Raw genomic sequence first — 18490 nt, forward strand, 5'->3', positions numbered from 1 at the left:
GGAGGTGCAGTAATGGTGGGGGTAGGTTTTCTTGGTGCACCCTGGTCTCTGCTACCTGTGGATGGATGACCCTTCTTGTCAGGCTGGTGGAGGTGCAGTAATGGTGGGGGTAGGTTTTCTTGGTGCACACTGGTCTCTGCTACCTGTGGATGGATGACCCTTCTTGTCAGGCTGGTGGAGGTGCAGTAATGGTGGGGGTAGGTTTTCTTGGTGCACACTGGTCTCTGCTACCTGTGGATGGATGACCCTTCCTGTCAGGCTGGTGGAGGTGCAGTAATGGTGGGGGTAGGTTTTCTTGGTGCACCCTGGTCTCTGCTACCTGTGGATGGATGACCCCTTCCTGTCAGGCTGGTGGAGGTGCAGTAATGGTGGGGGTAGGTTTTCTTGGTGCACCCTGGTCTCTGCTACCTGTGGATGGATGACCCTTCTTGTCAGGCTGGTGGAGGTGCAGTAATGGTGGGGGTAGGTTTTCTTGGTGCACCCTGGTCTCTGCTACCTGTGGATGGATGACCCCTTCCTGTCAGGCTGGTGGAGGTGCAGTAATGGTGGGGGTAGGTTTTCTTGGTGCACCCTGGTCTCTGCTACCTGTGGATGGATGACCCTTCCTGTCAGGCTGGTGGAGGTGCAGTAATGGTGGGGGTAGGTTTTCTTGGTGCACCTTGGTCTCTGCTACCTGTGGATGGATGACCCCTTCCTGTCAGGCTGGTGGAGGTGCAGTAATGGTGGGGGTAGGTTTTCTTGGTGCACCCTGGTCTCTGCTACCTGTGGATGGATGACCCTTCTTGTCAGGCTGGTGGAGGTGCAGTAATGGTGGGGGTAGGTTTTCTTGGTGCACCCTGGTCTCTGCTACCTGTGGATGGATGACCCTTCCTGTCAGGCTGGTGGAGGTGCAGTAATGGTGGGGGTAGGTTTTCTTGGTGCACACTGGTCTCTGCTACCTGTGGATGGATGACCCTTCTTGTCAGGCTGGTGGAGGTGCAGTAATGGTGGGGGTAGGTTTTCTTGGTGCACACTGGTCTCTGCTACCTGTGGATGGATGACCCTTCTTGTCAGGCTGGTGGAGGTGCAGTAATGGTGGGGGTAGGTTTTCTTGGTGCACACTGGTCTCTGCTACCTGTGGATGGATGACCCTTCCTGTCAGGCTGGTGGAGGTGCAGTAATGGTGGGGGTAGGTTTTCTTGGTGCACACTGGTCTCTGCTACCTGTGGATGGATGACCCTTCCTGTCAGGCTGGTGGAGGTGCAGTAATGGTGGGGGTAGGTTTTCTTGGTGCACCCTGGCTTTTCTCACCCCTGTGGCCGGACATCATCCCGTCCTGGCAGCTGTCTATCCTATGACACAGGGCACAGCGCTGTCAGAGTGACGGATTGCTTAATCCTGTAGAGAATCTCTGGGATGAGGAAGAACAGGCCGTTCCCATCATGTCAGCTCCTCCATGTAATGATCCTGTGCACACAGGCGGATGTTCCTGCAGAATGATGTCATCACCTCCATGATGTCATCACCTCCATGATGTCATCACCTCAGGGGGATCTTAGCCACCATGAACTATTGCAAGTCTGAAGGACAGAGCGGGCCCAATGTGCATCAGTGGGGGCCCCAATAACTGACCATGCAGTGTACGCTGTTCCTCTACGGTGGTCTCTGCCGTCTCTCCCCCACAGGACCCAGTGCGGTCACTTCTCTTCCCAACATGGCAGCTTTCGGTGTTTTTCCTTTGACATCCCGACCCATAAGAAAACGAGCATCTTATGCCATCATCCGCCTAAGTGGCATTTACTGTATATAAAGCCTGGCCTCAAACAGCTACCGACTACCTGTACAGCGGCCGCGGCCCCGGAGCATGGGGCAGGATACAGTGCTTTTACTTTATAAATACATACATTGAGGAACAGCAAGGGGTTAACTGTCTATAGGGGCAGCGGGACCACCCAGTGGTCTACAACAGTGGAGATGCTGAGGGCCTGAATGTGAGAGCGGAGCCCCCTGTAATGGGCATCAGACGAGGGCCCCAGCTCTCACCCACTGGGACGTTATAGGGCCACATCTGGAGGTGTTTTCCAGGCTGCTAAAAACAAATGCGTTATAAGCAGACTGGCAGCCCCCCACGTGGACTCATCCCTTTAACCCAAAGATCAGCAAGATCACAAGTCTCTGTGCGTCACGAGAATCGATGGTCTCTGGACCGGAGGATGCTGGTGTCATGAAGGTTTCGTTCTGCCGAGGGAATGATGGAGGGGAGATGAGCGTCTACTGGAGCTCTGCGATACATTTACTCATAGATACCCTATAAGTGTCCTGTACTGGGAAGGGTGAGACGCCGGCGGTGGGGGGCTGTGTGCCTGCCATGGCGGCGGGGGCTAGTGAGGTCTGCTCTACACCCCAATCTTTCTGTTCTGTTTCAGTCTCCTTCCAGGAGAGGTGGGCAGCGCTCCACGGTACCAGGGAGGGCGAGAGAGCAAAACCCATAACAGTCTGAAATAGAAGAAATCTGAAGATTAGATGAGTGAAAACCCAACATGCAAACACAAGAAGACAAAAGGTACAATGATGAGCTGGATCCATGCTCCAGCCACATCCAGAGCTGCGCTCATAATTCTGCCAGGCCAGGCGGCAATTCTGTGTAATGGGGGTAGACTATGCTGCGCAGTGTTCGCCGTCACAGAGAGTAAAACAAGGACGCAGAAACCACAAGATGGAGGAGTCTTCAGTGAAGTGTTTTGTCGGCCCTTATTGCCTCACAATGTGCCGTCTGTCCATAGAGGGAAACGTGTAATTCTGATTCATTTGTTTGCAGGATGTGAAATGCGTCGACGTCTCCTGCTGGAAGGAACTGTCCGGATCATGATGTTCCTGGGTGACTGCAGACGTATTGCACGAGAGCGGCGCCCGCACGTGAACAGGTGACGGCACCTTGTGTTTGTCAGGACGGGATATTTGAGTAAGATTAAAGGGGTCAAGAGGGCGTCCTGGGCCACTGTTCACACAAGCCACCCTCCCAGCAATCACAACAGCAACATACAGAGATCATAGTGAGAAGAGAGCGTCATCCACAGCACTGACAACATCCACACGTTATGTACCTGGCAGGTTATATCAGTGTTGTCAGCCCCGCCCCGGTGATGACATCACTGATATAATGATGAGACCACGCCCCTTATACTCCAGCCCGCCCCCAGTGATGACACATCCGTTAGTTTGCTGCTTTAAGTGGTGATCCCTTTAAAGGGGTTGTACAGGGTGGGCCATGTATATGGATACACCTAAATAAAATGGGAATGGTTGGTGATATCAACTTCCTGTTTGTGGCACATTAGTATATGGGAGGGGGAAAACTTTTCAAGATGGGTGATGACCATGGCAGCCATTTTGAAGTCAGCCATGTTGGATCCAACTTTATTTTTTCCAATGGGAAGAGGGTCATGTGACACATCAAACATATTGAGAATTTCACAAGAAAAACAATGGTGTGCTTGATTTTAGCGTAACTTTATTCTTTCATGAGTTATTTACAAGTTTATGACCACTGATAAAATGTGTTTAAAGTGCTGCCCATTGTGTTGGATTGTCAACGCAACCCTCTTCTCCCACTCTTGGCGCACTGATAGCAACACCACAGAAGAAATGCTAGCACAAGCAGTATCCATTGTTTCAGATGCTGCACATCTCGTATCGTCACAGCATAGACAATTGCCTTCAGATGACCCCAAAGATAAAAGTCTAAGGGGGTCAGATCAGGAGACCTTGGTGGCCATTCAACTGGCCCACGACGACCAATCCACTTTCCAGGAAACTGTTCATGTAGGAATGCTGGGACCTGACACCCATAATGTGGTGGTGCACCATCTTGGGTGTCAGGTCCCAGCATTCCTACATGAACAGTTTCCTGGAAAGTGGATTGGTCGTCGTGGGCCAGTTGAATGGCCACCAAGGTCTCCCGATCTGACCCCCTTAGACTTTTATCTTTGGGGTCATCTGAAGATAGGAGATGTGCAGCATCTGAAACAACGGATACTGGAAGCCTGTGCTAGCATTTTTTCTGCGGTGTTGCTATCAGTGCGTCAAGAGTGGGAGAAGAGGGTTGCGTTGACAATCCAACACAATGGGCAGCACTTTAAACACATTTTATCAGTGGTCATAAACTTGTAAATAACTCATGAAAGAATAAAGTTACGCTAAAATCAAGCACACCATTGTTTTTCTTGTGAAATTCTCAATATGTTTGATGTGTCACATGACCCTCTTCCCATTGGAAAAAATAAAGTTGGATCCAAAATGGCTGACTTCAAAATGGCTGCCATGGTCACCACCCATCTTGAAAAGTTTCCCCCTCCATATACTAATGTGCCACAAACAGGAAGTTGATATCACCAACCATTCCCATTTTATTTAGGTGTATCCATATACATGGCCCACCCTGTATAATCTATATCGATATGATTGTGCCCACTTGATATGATGAGACAACCCCATTAAAGGCATCGAGCTCTCTGTTACTGTGGAGAGTTCCATGGACAATGGATCCTGAGAAATGCTGGATATCGGTGCAGGATCTTCTGTATTCTCACCTCCTTAGAACAGGCCACAGTCCTTCAGGTTTTCTTTGATGATAATGTCTGTGACGGCGTCAAACACAAACTTGACGTTCTCTGTGTCAGTGGCGCACGTCATGTGGCTGTAAATTTCCTTTACGTCTCGTCGCATATTCAGCTCCAGGAACTGAGTCTTGATGTAGGTTCCGGCATCTTCATATGTGTTTGGACCTGGGTAATGACAAAGGCAAAGACATGAAGTCTTCACCACTCCACCGAAACCACCATGACCAAAACTACTAACGAATTACTGCCAAAGCTGACAGACCATTCTCTATTCTCTATACTCCTCCTTGTAGAGCTGTCCACTGCCTCCTACTACAGATCTTCTTTTCTCTCGGTATCACAGACCTTTCCCTCTCCTGAGTCTCCTCATACCTTCCTAACCGCACATTTAGCGTTTCCCACTCCAATACTGCCTTCTCATCCCGCCCTCTTTGTTGTGTCCCTCAAGGCTCTGGCCTGGGATTCCTACTCTTCTCAATCTTTTCTTTTGGCCTGGGACAATTCATTAAGACCCATGGCTTCGGGTACCATTTACACGCTGATGACACTCAGATCTACCTCTCTGGCCAAGACGTCACTTCTCTGCTGTGTCTGTCAGCCATATCCTCCTTCTCCTCTCACTACCTAAAACTCAGTCTGGTCAAACCTGAACTCATCATCTTTCCTCCATCTCACCAAAACTGAAAGTGAGAAAATACAGATTAGATATTAGAAAAAACTTTTTGACCGTGAGGGTGATCAATGAGTGGAACAGGCGGCCACGAGAGGTGGTAAGTTCTCCTTCAATGGAAGTCTTCACACAGAGGCTGGACAGACATCTGTCTGAGATGGTGTAGTGACTCCTGCATCGAGCGGGGGGTTGGACACGATGACCCCGGGGGTCCCGTCTGACTCTAACATTCAAATTCAAACTCGCCTACCTGATCTATCATAATAAATAACATCACTCTTTTCCTATACTGGAAATACGCTGCCTTTGAGTAACCCTCGACTCTGTCCTGTCCTTCCAACCACACAGCCAAGCTCTCCTGCCTCCAACACAAAAAGATTTCCATAATCATTCTTTTCCACAACCCTTTATCTACAAAATATTAGTGCCACCATCATCATCTCCCGCCTCAACTACTGCAACATCCTCCTCTGTGGCCTCCCTGCTAACAATCTCGCACCTTTCCAGTCCGTCCTTAACTCTGCTGCCCGACTAATCCACCTCTCTCCTCCACTTCTCCCCTCTGAAAATCCCTTCATTGGCTCCTAATTCCCCAACGTATGTAGTTCAAACTGCTCACATTGACCTACAAAGCCATTCAAAATCTGTCTCCTCCATATACCTCTGAACTAATCTCCCAATATCTTCCAACATGTAATCTCCTGTTCTCTCCTTCTACCCTCCATACTTATACATTCCTCGCCCAATCACCTCCAAGGCTTCTGCCTAGTTTCCCCCATCCTCTGGAATTCTGTGGTTCAACACGTCCGACTATCAACCACATTCGGATCCTTCATATGGAACTTGAAATTGAATCTCTTCAAAAAAGCTACAGCCTGCACTGACCCCGCTGCCACCTCGCCACCACCGGAGCTGCCACCTCACCACCACCGGAGCTGCCACCTCGCCACTACCGGAGCTGCCACCTCGCCACCACTGGAGCTGCTACCTCGCCACTACCGGAGCCGCCACCTCGCCACCACTGGAGCTGCTACCTCGCCACTACCGGAGCCGCCACTTCACAACAACCAGAGCTGACGTCACATCAGCACCGGAGCTGCCACCTCACCACCACTGGAGCTGCCATCTCGCCACCACTGGAGCTGCCACCTCGCCACCACTGGAGCTGCCACCTCGCCACTACCGGAGCCGCCACTTCACAACAACCAGAGCTGACGTCACATCAGCACCGGAGCTGCCACCTCACCACCACTGGAGCTGCCATCTCGCCACCACTGGAGCTGCCACCTCGCCACCACTGGAGCTGCCACCTCGCCACTACCGGAGCCGCCACTTCACAACAACCAGAGCTGACGTCGCATCAGCACCAGAGCTGCAACAATCTCCCTAACCCTCTGTCTTTCCCCATTACCCTGTAGACTGTAAGCCCATAAGGGCAGGGCTCTCTCCCTTCTGTACCTGTCTGTCATTGTTAGTTTGTCCTCTGTAATTTATATTTGTATTTTGTATGTAACCCCTTCTCATGTACAGCATCGGGTATCATTGGTGCTCTAAAAATAAATAATAATAATGAAGTAATGAGGTTGTTATTGGGGTGTAATGTGCCCAGCCGTCCGCCCACTCCCCTCACCATCATAGTCTGGGAAGCAGATGCTCAGATGAGCCTTCTTGATCTTTTCTGTGAAGACATCTTTCTTGTTCAGGAAAAGTACGATGGAGGTCGTGGCAAAGTAACGGTGGTTACAGATACTGTTGAAGAGGTGCAGGCTTTCATGCATTCGGTTCTGCAAGAGAAGAAAGGAACAAGCATCCTGAAGACACTGCAGATGTTTCCACAAGTATCTAGAAACTAAAGGGATCTACCACTTGGCCAGCCTTTCTCTCCCCAACGTCATCTGTCAGTCAGTGTCCATACACTTTAGATGGTTGGCCAGTTGTGCCAAAAGCTGAGGGTCTGGATGACTTGTAATCTGTATGAGGCCATTACTCTTTGCTGATGTTTTATGAACCATTGGATTTTTTTACTTAAAGGGGTTTTGTCTCTTGTAGTATGGCCATTTGAAGAAATCTGAAGTTGTGAGTACAAATGTGATCATGAAATGATGATGGGTGGCATTTTAGGGGGATACTACTATTCCCCTGGCATCTCTATTACGGTAAAAATGGGTCTGACGCATGGACAGGTTCACAGTAACAGTGACGGGTCATTTACCACTTCGTCGTCTTCCACCAGGACCATATCGTACGCGCTGAGAGCAGCAATAAATATTATGCAGGTGACACCTTCAAAGCAGTGGATCCACTTTTTACGCTCGGATCGCTGACCTCCCACATCAAACATCCTGTGACAAAGAGGCACATGTAAGGGGGTCCAAGCCCTTCTCCGGTTAACAGCCCAGTGATACCTGTCACAATATGGCTAACATACCTAAAGTTCAGATCTTTAAAACCAAATTGTGTTTCAATGATACCAGTGGTCTTCACTCGGGACCTGAGGACGTCTTGTTCAGTGGGGACATACCCTGGGGTCACCAGTCTTTCCAGGTCATTCAGATAACTGAGAAAGAATTCGAATACTCAGGATACTCTTCACATTTGTCTACATGTGATACCGGGCAGTGAGCAGACCGATTCACTGGAAAGTCAACCACTTGTAGTGCACTCTGCCTGGTCCACCAGCAATCGAGAACCATGCAGATGTTTACTGCCAATCTACTAAGATACTTACTATCCTGCTGAATCATTGAGCTGATATTCAGATGCACGGTCGAAGCATGCCTGGATACCCGTATCTTTCCACAGGCGTCCGATGATGTCCGACATCTCTTTTGGCATGGCGCCTTCATCGATGGTGTCTGCCAAGTGCATGAGTTTTCGGGCATCATCCTGGAAACAAGAAGCACTGATAACCCTTCATATTACAGCTTTGTGATGTCTCTACTGTCTGGGGACAGTGGTATAGAATAGGCCGCTGTACATTGAGGACTCTTAGTGGCCACTTTATGGCTACGGATGATTATTCGTGTAGTGTTCTGTGCTTTCAGCTAGGTTTGAGCTCTCTGGTGATGCCTCACCTGTCGGGCAGGGTCACCATATTGAATGTTCAGTGTGTTCATAGCTCTGACGATGGCCAGCATCGACTGAAGTGTGTTACCGTAAATAATGGAGATAAACTCCAGGCATTCTTCCAGGGAGTAACCATCCTGATGAATAATTCTGAAGGAAAGAAAACAACATGTGTAAAAGTGTAATAAAACAGGTTGGTTTCTTCAGTTCCTCTATCACCGAGTCCAGGAAGAAGGTGGAGTGTAGAGATAGACAGATATTAGATGGACATGAGATGGATTGCAGGCTCTCCTCCGTGCTGCACCTACTCCATCATCTCTCACTACCATCCTTCCTGTGTTTTCCGTTCTTCCACTGACCTGACGGTGCCCATATACATTAGATGGTAGTTGATGGAAACGGACAATTTCAACCATAATGAACATTCAGGTTTCATTTAACAGTGAATAATTATATTCGCTGACTAATCACAAACCACCATTCTTCTGAAATGAAGTCGATAATCAAAGAGACAAACTGAATTTAAAACCCATATGAAGTAAAAACCAATATTTTATTTAGTAATTCACAAACATAAAATTATGGTGCAAGTAGGGACAAAAAACGGAAAAGGACGCACACCTCTAAGACTAGCTAATGATGAGTTAATGATACGATGGCGACAAAGATATTTGTACACAATAAAAGTTAAAAAGTGGTAATATATAGTAGCAACAAAAAAATATATATTATGATACCAAAAAAGGAAATAATCAGTGCCAAAATTGCGGGAAAATAGTAAAAATTGACGAAGGCAGATGCCGAAACGCGCGTCGGGGTGGACGCATCCTCAGGACAGCTTATTTTCTTCCATCCCCCACATAGGAGGTACTTCATGGCATAGCCTTATGGCAGCATTTTGATACTCTATTATTCCAGTGTTGGGTTTGTGTGTGCACATTACGTGATTATTCAACATGATTGTTCTACATGCACTGTCACTTTATTGAGGTGGATATTTACCTCTTTATACCCATTCATTCACTGTGACTATCACGTCCCACCTGTTTTTATGTGGTTTTATGCGGGAATACACATTTCTTGTGATTTTACTGTAATTTTTACTATTTTCCCGCTATTATATATATTATTGTTACTGTATATGACCACTTTACTTTTATTGTGTACCAACATCTTTGTTGCCATCGTATCATTAACTCATCTTTAGCTGGTCCTTGGTGGTGTGCGTCCTTTTCCCTGTGTTTTTTGTCCCGACCTGCACCATATTTTTATGTTTGTGAATTATTATATAAACTATAGTTTTTTACTCCATATGGGTTTTAAATTCAGTTTGTCTCTTTGCTTATGAACTAATGGCACACATGTGGTGGTAGAAATGTGACTATATACTGTCACTTCACACTTTGCATTGAATGATTATAACCATTCATGTGAGTTGTTCTGAGACTTCTGTAATGAAATGAAGTCGGCGGTGTTTCCATTTTTTCGTGTGGTTGTCCATTGAAATCATTTTCATTGCATGGAAGATCTTGCATCCATTAACGATCTTCGATAGAATATTTCCAGGCCGGTCGTTGGTCCATCGCCCGTTGTCACTGAACGTATATGGGAAGTTTGACCAAATGTAAAAGCCAACATGGATGAACATGTGTGAAGACCACCAAACACATTAATGTCGGCCAAACCTGCCGATATTGACGGGTTCAATCAACAATCTGATATTGGTACCCCCCACAACAGATGATGTCAGGAGAGATGAGCGATAGCTTTGTTCTCTTAACACATAAGCCACTGGCAGAAATGTACAGGAGCTCGGCAGAGCGAGCGCTCGCGTGTATGGAGAAGTTGGAAGAAATACGTAGCTGCCCCCCAAACCATCAGAGAAGCCATCATTCAGCAGACGGTTATCTACAATTTATGGGGGCTGAAGGCTCAGTCTGCATATGATCCTACACCAGCACATTGTTTGATCAATGATTGTGCTGCCATCGATCTACTTGTATCTCATGGATATGGCTATCTTAAGCCTAAGGCTGGCCACACACATTAGAAGCATCGTTCAGCTGACACCCATCTTCACCATCTTTTCCATAGACAGGAGCACTTGTTTGGCCAAATTCTCCTACGTTCTCTGTGAAAAAGGCACTGACTTACAAAATGGCCATCAGATCATCTCCAGGTGAGCAGTGCGATCAGTAGACCGAAATTGGACTTGCATGATCAACGTCCCTTCTGACCATCAGTCGGCTGGCGCCCCATACTTGTTAGGCCATTGGCCGAACCATTTGATATCGGCGCGTCCATCAGACATTTGTCTAATGTGTATGACGGCCATAACATCCTCCATAATGGGATTCTTCCACTTCCATCCCCAACACTCCTCTCAAGTTGCACCTTCTTTCTGGGATGCACTACCACAGACAGATTATTTACCAACAGCCCCAGTGTGCCCTAAAGCCACAATATATGCCAGGACTATACTGACGCTAGCACTATTCGGTGTATAACGGTAGTGGCTGATTGTCTGCACACCTGACCTGTGACATGTACAGCGCTACGGAATAGGTTGCTGCTATGTATGAGACAGATCGCTGAGCGCCATACTCACTTCATCTGTTTTACAATGGTGCTTTTCCCGGATTCTCCAGCTCCTATAATATGAAGAATAAAAACATGTCAAGTACAGTTTGCTGTGGAAGCTTCTCTTTTTCAGAAGCATTGAGGGTGTGGTGATATCCCACTCGATCCCTGGGTGTGGTGAGATCCCACCTGATCCCTGGGTGTGGCGAGATCCCACCCGATCTCTGGGTTTGGTGAGATCCCACCTGATCCCTGGGTGTGGTGAGATCCCACCCGATCCCTGGGTGTGGTGAGATCTCACGTGATGCCTGGGTGTGGCGAGATCCCACCCGATCTCTGGCTGTGGTGAGATCCCACCCGATCCCTGGGTGTGGTGAGATCTCACGTGATCCCTGGGTGTGGCGAGATCCCACCCGATCCCTGGATTTGGTTATTGTATGGATTTCTTGCAGATTTGTGCAGCTCAGTCTCGTGCATGATGGGATTTTCCCTGTGTAAGTATTTGTTTGCTCCCATGATAAGCGGCGGCAGAGTCTGGGAGCTTCATGCTAATAACATGGAGGCTCGAGCCCCCCGTACACATTACATGTCTGTTGGCTGAATGACATTTCAATCGTTCGGAAGCAGCCATCTCGTTTGGCCCAGTGCTCCTGTGCCCTCAAGGAGATAAGCACCCGTGGACATCTCTGCTCCGGTGGACATCTCTGCACCCGTGGACATCTCTGCTCCGGTGGACATCTCTGCTCCGGTGGACATCTCTGCACCGGTGGACATCTCTGCTCCGGTGGACATCTCTGCTCCGGTGGACATCTCTGCACCGGTGGCCATCTCTGCACAGGTGGACATCTCTGCTCCGGTGGACATCTCTGCTCCGGTGGACATCTCTGCTCCGGTGGACATCTCTGCACCGGTGGACATCTCTGCACTGGTGGACATCTCTGCTCCGGTGGACATCTCTGCTCCGGTGGACATCTCTGCACCGGTGGACATCTCTGCACAGGTGGACATCCCTGCACCGGTGGACATCCCTGCACCGGTGGACATCTCTGCTCCGGTGGACATCTCTGCTCCGGTGGACATCTCTGCTCCGGTGGACATCTCTGCACCGGTGGACATCTCTGCACCGGTGGACATCCCTGCCGGCAGCTTGTCTCAGTGTGAATAAAATGACCAGCAATACCAGCCATGCTATATCGCCACTTGCCGGTGCCCTCGTACACATTGGTCTAGTGTGTGGGGCTCAGGAGCTGTGCAGGCGTCGGGGTGACAGCGTCCTCACGTCTGTAGGTTGTTTGTGGCTCTGAGTGTACGGTAATTGGTGACAATGATCTGGAGCCTCTGGGCTTATGGACCAGACATGCAACCTCAGCAGCGGCCCCGGGGCCACCGGCACTTCTCAGTGCCTTCTCTACTACTAAGGCTATGTGCACACGCTGCGGATTCCATTGCGGAATTTTCCGCAGCAGTTTTGATAAATCCGCAGTGCAAAACCGCTGCGTTTTTTACTGCGGATTTATCGCGGTTTTTATTGCGGTTTCCGCTGCGGGTTTTCACCTGCAGTTTCCTATTGGAGCAGGTGAAAAGCCGCTGCGGATTCCGAACAAAGAATTAACATGCTGCGGAAAATAAACCGCTGCGTTTCCGTGCGTTTTTTTCCGCGCGTTTTTTTCCGCAGCATGTGCACTGCGGATTTCATTTCCCATAGCATTACATGGTACTGTAAATGCATGGGAAACCGCTGCAGATCCGCAGCAAAATCCGCAACGTGTGCACATACCCTTTGGGGCCGAGCTGACGGAGCAGCTCAGAGTTATGGGGGATTGTTACTTAGATGCAGGCTCGGACTGGCCCATAGGGTAATGGGAATCCCCGGGGGCCCCTGTGCAAATCAGGGCCCCCAACCTCACTGTATGGGCAGTACTTGTCATAATTCACTTGATTCACTCTTTTCACAATAAAGCAGCATCTCATCATTCATTATCCAAACTACCCAGTTTATTATTGTATATTTGTTAACCAGAGTCGTGTAATATTTGTATACAGGTGAAAAGTGGCCCCCAAAGTCAATGTTACTGGTGGGCCCTTGGCGCCCCAGTCCGACACTGCTTAGATGTAGGGGCTTGTGGAGCGTCTCCTACACTGTACTGCCGTGCCAGCATGTCTCTGATGATAACGAAGGGCCACATGGAGCTCACCAATGGCCGTATCTGTGATTACTGCACCAACCTTCTGCTTAATCTTCAGATTTTGTGTCTAAGGACGGAGCAGGTTTAATGGGATAGAAGACGTGTGTCCAGGATCAGACACCGGGTCTCCACCCGATTATATGGTGAGACTGCAGGGCTCAGAGCCGACACGAGACGGGTGATTATAATGCCCCGTAATGTAATGGAGGACGCACCTAAATATCTCCTGTTGTGAAGCAGAAACCCCGGCTGGTGGTAATTAGTGAGCAGAAGGAAACCATACAATACAGGAGTGTTTATGATTTTATACAAACCCAACATTTGTATTAATACAATTACATAGAGGACACACAATAGTGATGCCCCAAAGTACATAGATTTAGGATCACTATCAAAGTGCTTGGTTGGTTCTGTAGGTAAGATGCACCATATATATCCCAAACCCATATGAGGCTGCGCCTTCTGTCAGCCATCAATTGTATGTCCACGAGACGTCAATCAAATCCCCAGTGTACGTGGACAGCACCGATAGATACGGCCACGACAACACCGATGGATAAGGCCACGACAGGACCAATGGATACGGCCACGACAGCACCGATAGATACGGCCACGACAGCACCGATAGATACGGCCACGACAGCACCGATAGATACAGCCACGACAGCACCGATAGATACGGCCACGACAGCACCGATGGATACAACAACACCGATGGATACGGCCACGACAGGACCAATGGATACGGCCACGACAGCACCGATAGATACGGCCACGACAGCACCGATGGATGCGGCCACGACAACACCGATGGATACGGCCACGACAGCACCGATGGATGCGGCCACGACAGCACCGATAGATACAGTCAGGACAGCACCGATAGATACGGCCACGACAGCACCGATAGATACGGCCACGACAGCACCGATAGATACGGCCAGGACAGCACCGATAGATACGGCCACGACAGCACCGATGGATACGGCCACGACAGCACCGATGGATACGGCCACGACAGCACCGATGGATACGACAACACCGATGGATACGGCCACGACAGCACCGATAGATACGGCCACGACAGCACCGATAGATACGGCCACGACAGCACCGATAGATACGGCCACGACAGCACCAATAGATACGGCCAGGACAGCACCGATAGATACGGCCACGACAGCACCGATAGATACGGCCACGACAGCACCGATGGATGCGGCCACGACAGCACCAATGGATACGGCCACGACAGCACCGATAGATACGGCCACGACAGCACCGATAGATACGGCCACGACAGCACCGATGGATGCGGCCACGACAGCACCGATGGATACGGCCACGACAGCACCGATGGATACGACAACACCGATGGATACGGCCACGACAGCACCGATAGATACGGCCACGACAGCACTGATGGATGCGGCCACGACAGCACCGATGGATGCGGCCACGACAGCACCGATGGATACGGCCACGACAGCACCAATACATACGGCCACGACAGCACCGATAGATACGGCCACGACAGCACCGATAGATACGGCCACGACAGCACCAATAGATACAGCCACGACAGCACCGATAGATACGGCCACGACAGCACCGATAGATATGGCCAGGACAGCACCGATAGATACGGCCAGGACAGCACCGATAGATACGGCCACGACAGCACCGATAGATACGGCCACGACAGCACCGATAGATACGGCCACGACAGCACCGATGGATGCGGCCACGACAGCACCGATAGATACGGCCAGGACAGCTGTCTAATGCAGGTAACGAGTTGATTAAGCGTGTCTAACTGTAGGAGCCAGAACTCTTAATGGTTGGGAGGGGATCAAATACTTATTTCTCACTGCAAAATGCAAACAAATGTATATAATTTATACAATGTGATTTTCTGGATTTTATTTTTGATATTCTATCTCTCAATGGTAAAATTAACCTTCCCTTAAAATTATAGACTGTTCATGTCTTTTGTCAGTGGGCGAACTTACAAAAACAGCAAGGGATCAAACACTTATTTCCCGCACTGTACACGTACTACTCCTACACATACATGTACCACCCCTGCACATACATGTTCCACCCCTGCACATACATGTTCCACCCCTGCACATACATGTTCCACCCCTGCACATACATGTTCCACCCCTGCACATACATGTTCCACCCCTGCACATACATGTTCCACCCCTGCACATACATGTACCACCCCTGCACATACATGTATCACCCCTGCACATACATGTTCCACCCCTGCACATACATGTTCCACCCCTGCACATACATGTTCCACCCCTGCACATACATGTACCACCCCTGCACATACATGTATCACCCCTGCACATACATGTTCCACCCCTGCACATACATGTTCCACCCCTGCACATACATGTTCCACCCCTGCACATACATGTACCACCCCTGCACATACATGTATCACCCCTGCACATACATGTTCCACCCCTGCACATACATGTTCCACCCCTGCACATACATGTTCCACCCCTGCACATACATGTTCCACCCCTGCACATACATGTACCACCCCTGCACATACATGTATCATTGCTGCAGCTAATTCTGTGGCATCGATGACTGTAATGCAATCAGATTATTGTCCTCAACGTGCCACATCCACAACATTGGGCTCTTCTGTCCTTAATCTGTTTGTAAACCGAACGCTAAGCAGAGGATTAATATCCTCACCCAAATCCCAGAGCTGAACACCTGGGAGCAGTGACCGAAGAGCGACAGCCAGGGGAACAAACTGCAGCCCCGGAAATGGCTCCTACCGCCCCCCCCCCCCCAATTAGGATAGGAAAACTAAGAGGCGCTGCATAGAAGACCGAGAGATAGAAAAGAGCTATATAAGATATAAAAGATAGATAATAGATAATTAACATAGACAGATAACATGGATAAATAATAGATAAAAGATAGATAATAAATAGGTAGACTGTGAGCCTTCGCGGGCAGGGTCCTCTCTCCTGTACTTGTGTGTGCCTTGTTTTGCTCATGTTTATTGTACTTGTCTATAATTTCCCCTTCCATGTGTAAAGTGCCATGGAATAAATGGTGCTATAAAAATGAATAATAATAGAGAGATAATAGATAATAGATAGATAATAGATAGATAATAGATTAGATAACAAATAGATAATAGATAAATAATAGATTAGATAGATAATAGATAGATAGATAATAAATATTAGATAATAGATAACAGATAGATAATAGATATATAATAGATAGATTAATAGATAGATAATAGATATACAGAGGATAGATACCGTAATAGATATATAATAGATAGATAATAGATTAGATAAATAGATAATAGATAGATAATAGATTAGATAGATAATAGATAGATAATAAATATTAGATAATAGATAGATAACAGATAGATAATAGATATATAATAGATAGATATATAATAGATAATAGATAGATTAATAGATAGATAATAGATATTATAGAGAGGATAGATAATAGATATATAATAGATAGATAATAGATTAGATAACAAATAGATAATAGATAAATAATAGATAGATAGATAATAAATATTAGATAATAGATAACAGATAGATAATAGATATATAACAGATAGATAATAGATAGATAATAGATAGATAGATAATAGATAAATAATAGATTAGATAGATAATAAATATTAGATAATAGATAACAGATAATAGATATATAATAGATAGATTAATAGATAGATAATAGATATTATAGAGAGGATAGATAATAGATATATAATAGATTAGATAGATAATAGATAGATAATAAATATTAGATAATAGATAACAGATAATAGATATATAACAGATAGATAATAGATAGATAATAGATATTATAGAGAGGATAGATACAGTAGTCGGGCCCGTGCCAGTGCTGGATTCTGGCAGGACGTGTATCACACAGGGAGAGATTCTGGTCGTTGGTCTCTTCCGTCCCGCGGAGCTGACCCTTTCTCCTGCAGACAGGACCTGGCTCGGTGCACAGATGGATTGATAGGATATTCTGGTCATGAGATGGAGGTGTCCGGTCGCCGCCTCCTGCGCTTCTCCAGCGCTGTGGTCTATGTTGGCGCCACTCACCCAGTAGGAGCAGTTTCACCGTCCTGGCGTCCTTCTCTGCGTCTTCCCTGAGTTTCTTCTCCAGTTCTCGGGAATGCTTCTCCTCGGCGCTGGCTCCGGCTCCCATTATTCACAATTCTCCTACTGGAGAATGGGACTGAAGTTGGCGAGCTGGCTGCGTGACCACCACAAGGACTGGCAGAGGAATGAGTCCGGTGCCGCTGCCCTCCTGCCACATCTCATCTGCTCTAATTCGTAGCAGGATTTTACAGCCATCTCTTGTCATGTGACTGCCGGGGGCCTATAGCGGCCAAGGACAGGTGAGGCGGTGAGACAGGTGTATGTGTTGCTGAGCTCAGCTGAAGTCCAGAGCCCCGAATAGAAGTGTCCTTATCCAGGCAAGAGGTTTATCTTAAATCTCTGTATACGCTGAGTCCAGGGAGGAAAGACTTACCCTGATCCTCCTGCACCAGCACGTCTACAAATAGCGCACACCTACGCCTTCTGTCTGCCGGCCGACCATGCACCCACTATATATCCATACATCCCATACATACACATACGTCTTGTCTATATCAAGACATTAAATATTCATCCCATATGTATCCATACATCCCAAATATTCCCATATATTCCATAAATGTCTAAACATCCCACATATCCATACATCCTATACAGTTGTGCCCAAAAGTTTACAGACCCCGGCTGAATTTTTGCTTTCTTGGCCTTTTTTCAGAGAATATGAAGGATAACACCAAAACTTTTCCTCCACTCATGGTCAGTGGTTGGGTGAAGCCATTTATTGTCTCTACTGTGTTTTCTCTTTATAAATCCTAATGACCCTGATCTAAAGTTCACATCCCCCGGTGATTTTGGCCTGATAACACGCACAGAAGTTGACACAAATGGGTTTGTCTGACCTCCTCCACGGCTCATCTGATCACCTGAGGTTTTAAAAAATATTTTCTAGCACTTAGGGGCTCTGTATATGGAGTCTGCAAACTGTTCTAGGAAAGTCTGCACTCCAGGAGGCAAATAGCACTCCGTTCCTCCTGAGTCTCTCCGTATGGCTAAGTAGTACTGTACAGCCACATATGGAGTGTAGCTACTGTCAGTAGAAATAGTGGGACAAATTATGGTGCCATTTTTACTCACTTCTTGTGTGAAAATGTAAAATCTGGGGCTAAAACAAAATTTTGGTGGTAAAAATGTAGTTATTTTTTCTTCAGAACCCAAAGGTATAAAATTCTGTGACACACCCATGGTGTCAATATGGTCACT

General features: G+C 47.6%; 1 protein-coding gene across 1 annotated transcript; it reads right to left on the reverse strand.

Moving 5' to 3' along the window:
- Window positions 1-1757: 1757 nt before the first annotated feature.
- On the reverse strand, window positions 1758-17501 carry GNAT1 (G protein subunit alpha transducin 1). Its single transcript, XM_077277099.1, has 9 exons — window positions 17231-17501; window positions 10943-10985; window positions 8343-8484; window positions 7997-8154; window positions 7697-7825; window positions 7481-7610; window positions 6899-7052; window positions 4569-4763; window positions 1758-2475 (listed from the first exon to the last, which is right to left on the reverse strand). Exons 1-8 carry the CDS (start codon window positions 17334-17336, stop codon window positions 4573-4575), a joined length of 1053 nt encoding a protein of 350 aa, XP_077133214.1. The 5' UTR covers window positions 17337-17501; the 3' UTR covers window positions 1758-2475; window positions 4569-4572.
- Between the last annotated feature and the right edge of the window lie 989 nt (window positions 17502-18490).

The sequence above is a fragment of the Ranitomeya variabilis genome, chromosome 8 (genome assembly GCF_051348905.1).
Source record: "Ranitomeya variabilis isolate aRanVar5 chromosome 8, aRanVar5.hap1, whole genome shotgun sequence".
In the NCBI taxonomy this organism is placed as follows: Eukaryota; Metazoa; Chordata; class Amphibia; order Anura; family Dendrobatidae; genus Ranitomeya; species Ranitomeya variabilis.

What these genes read in the sequence shown, in the direction of transcription:
- GNAT1 (XM_077277099.1), bottom strand. Translation starts at nt 17,336, where the DNA reads ATGGGAGCCGGAGCCAGCGCCGAGGAGAAGCATTCCCGAGAACTGGAG. An exon ending in ACCATTGTAAAACAGATGAA is followed by an intron (nt 8,485 to 10,942) that starts GTGAGTATGGCG and finishes TCTTTCCTTCAG; the next exon opens with AATTATTCATCAGGATGGTT. An exon ending in TTTAAAGATCTGAACTTTAG is followed by an intron (nt 7,611 to 7,696) that starts GTATGTTAGCCA and finishes TCTTTGTCACAG; the next exon opens with GATGTTTGATGTGGGAGGTC.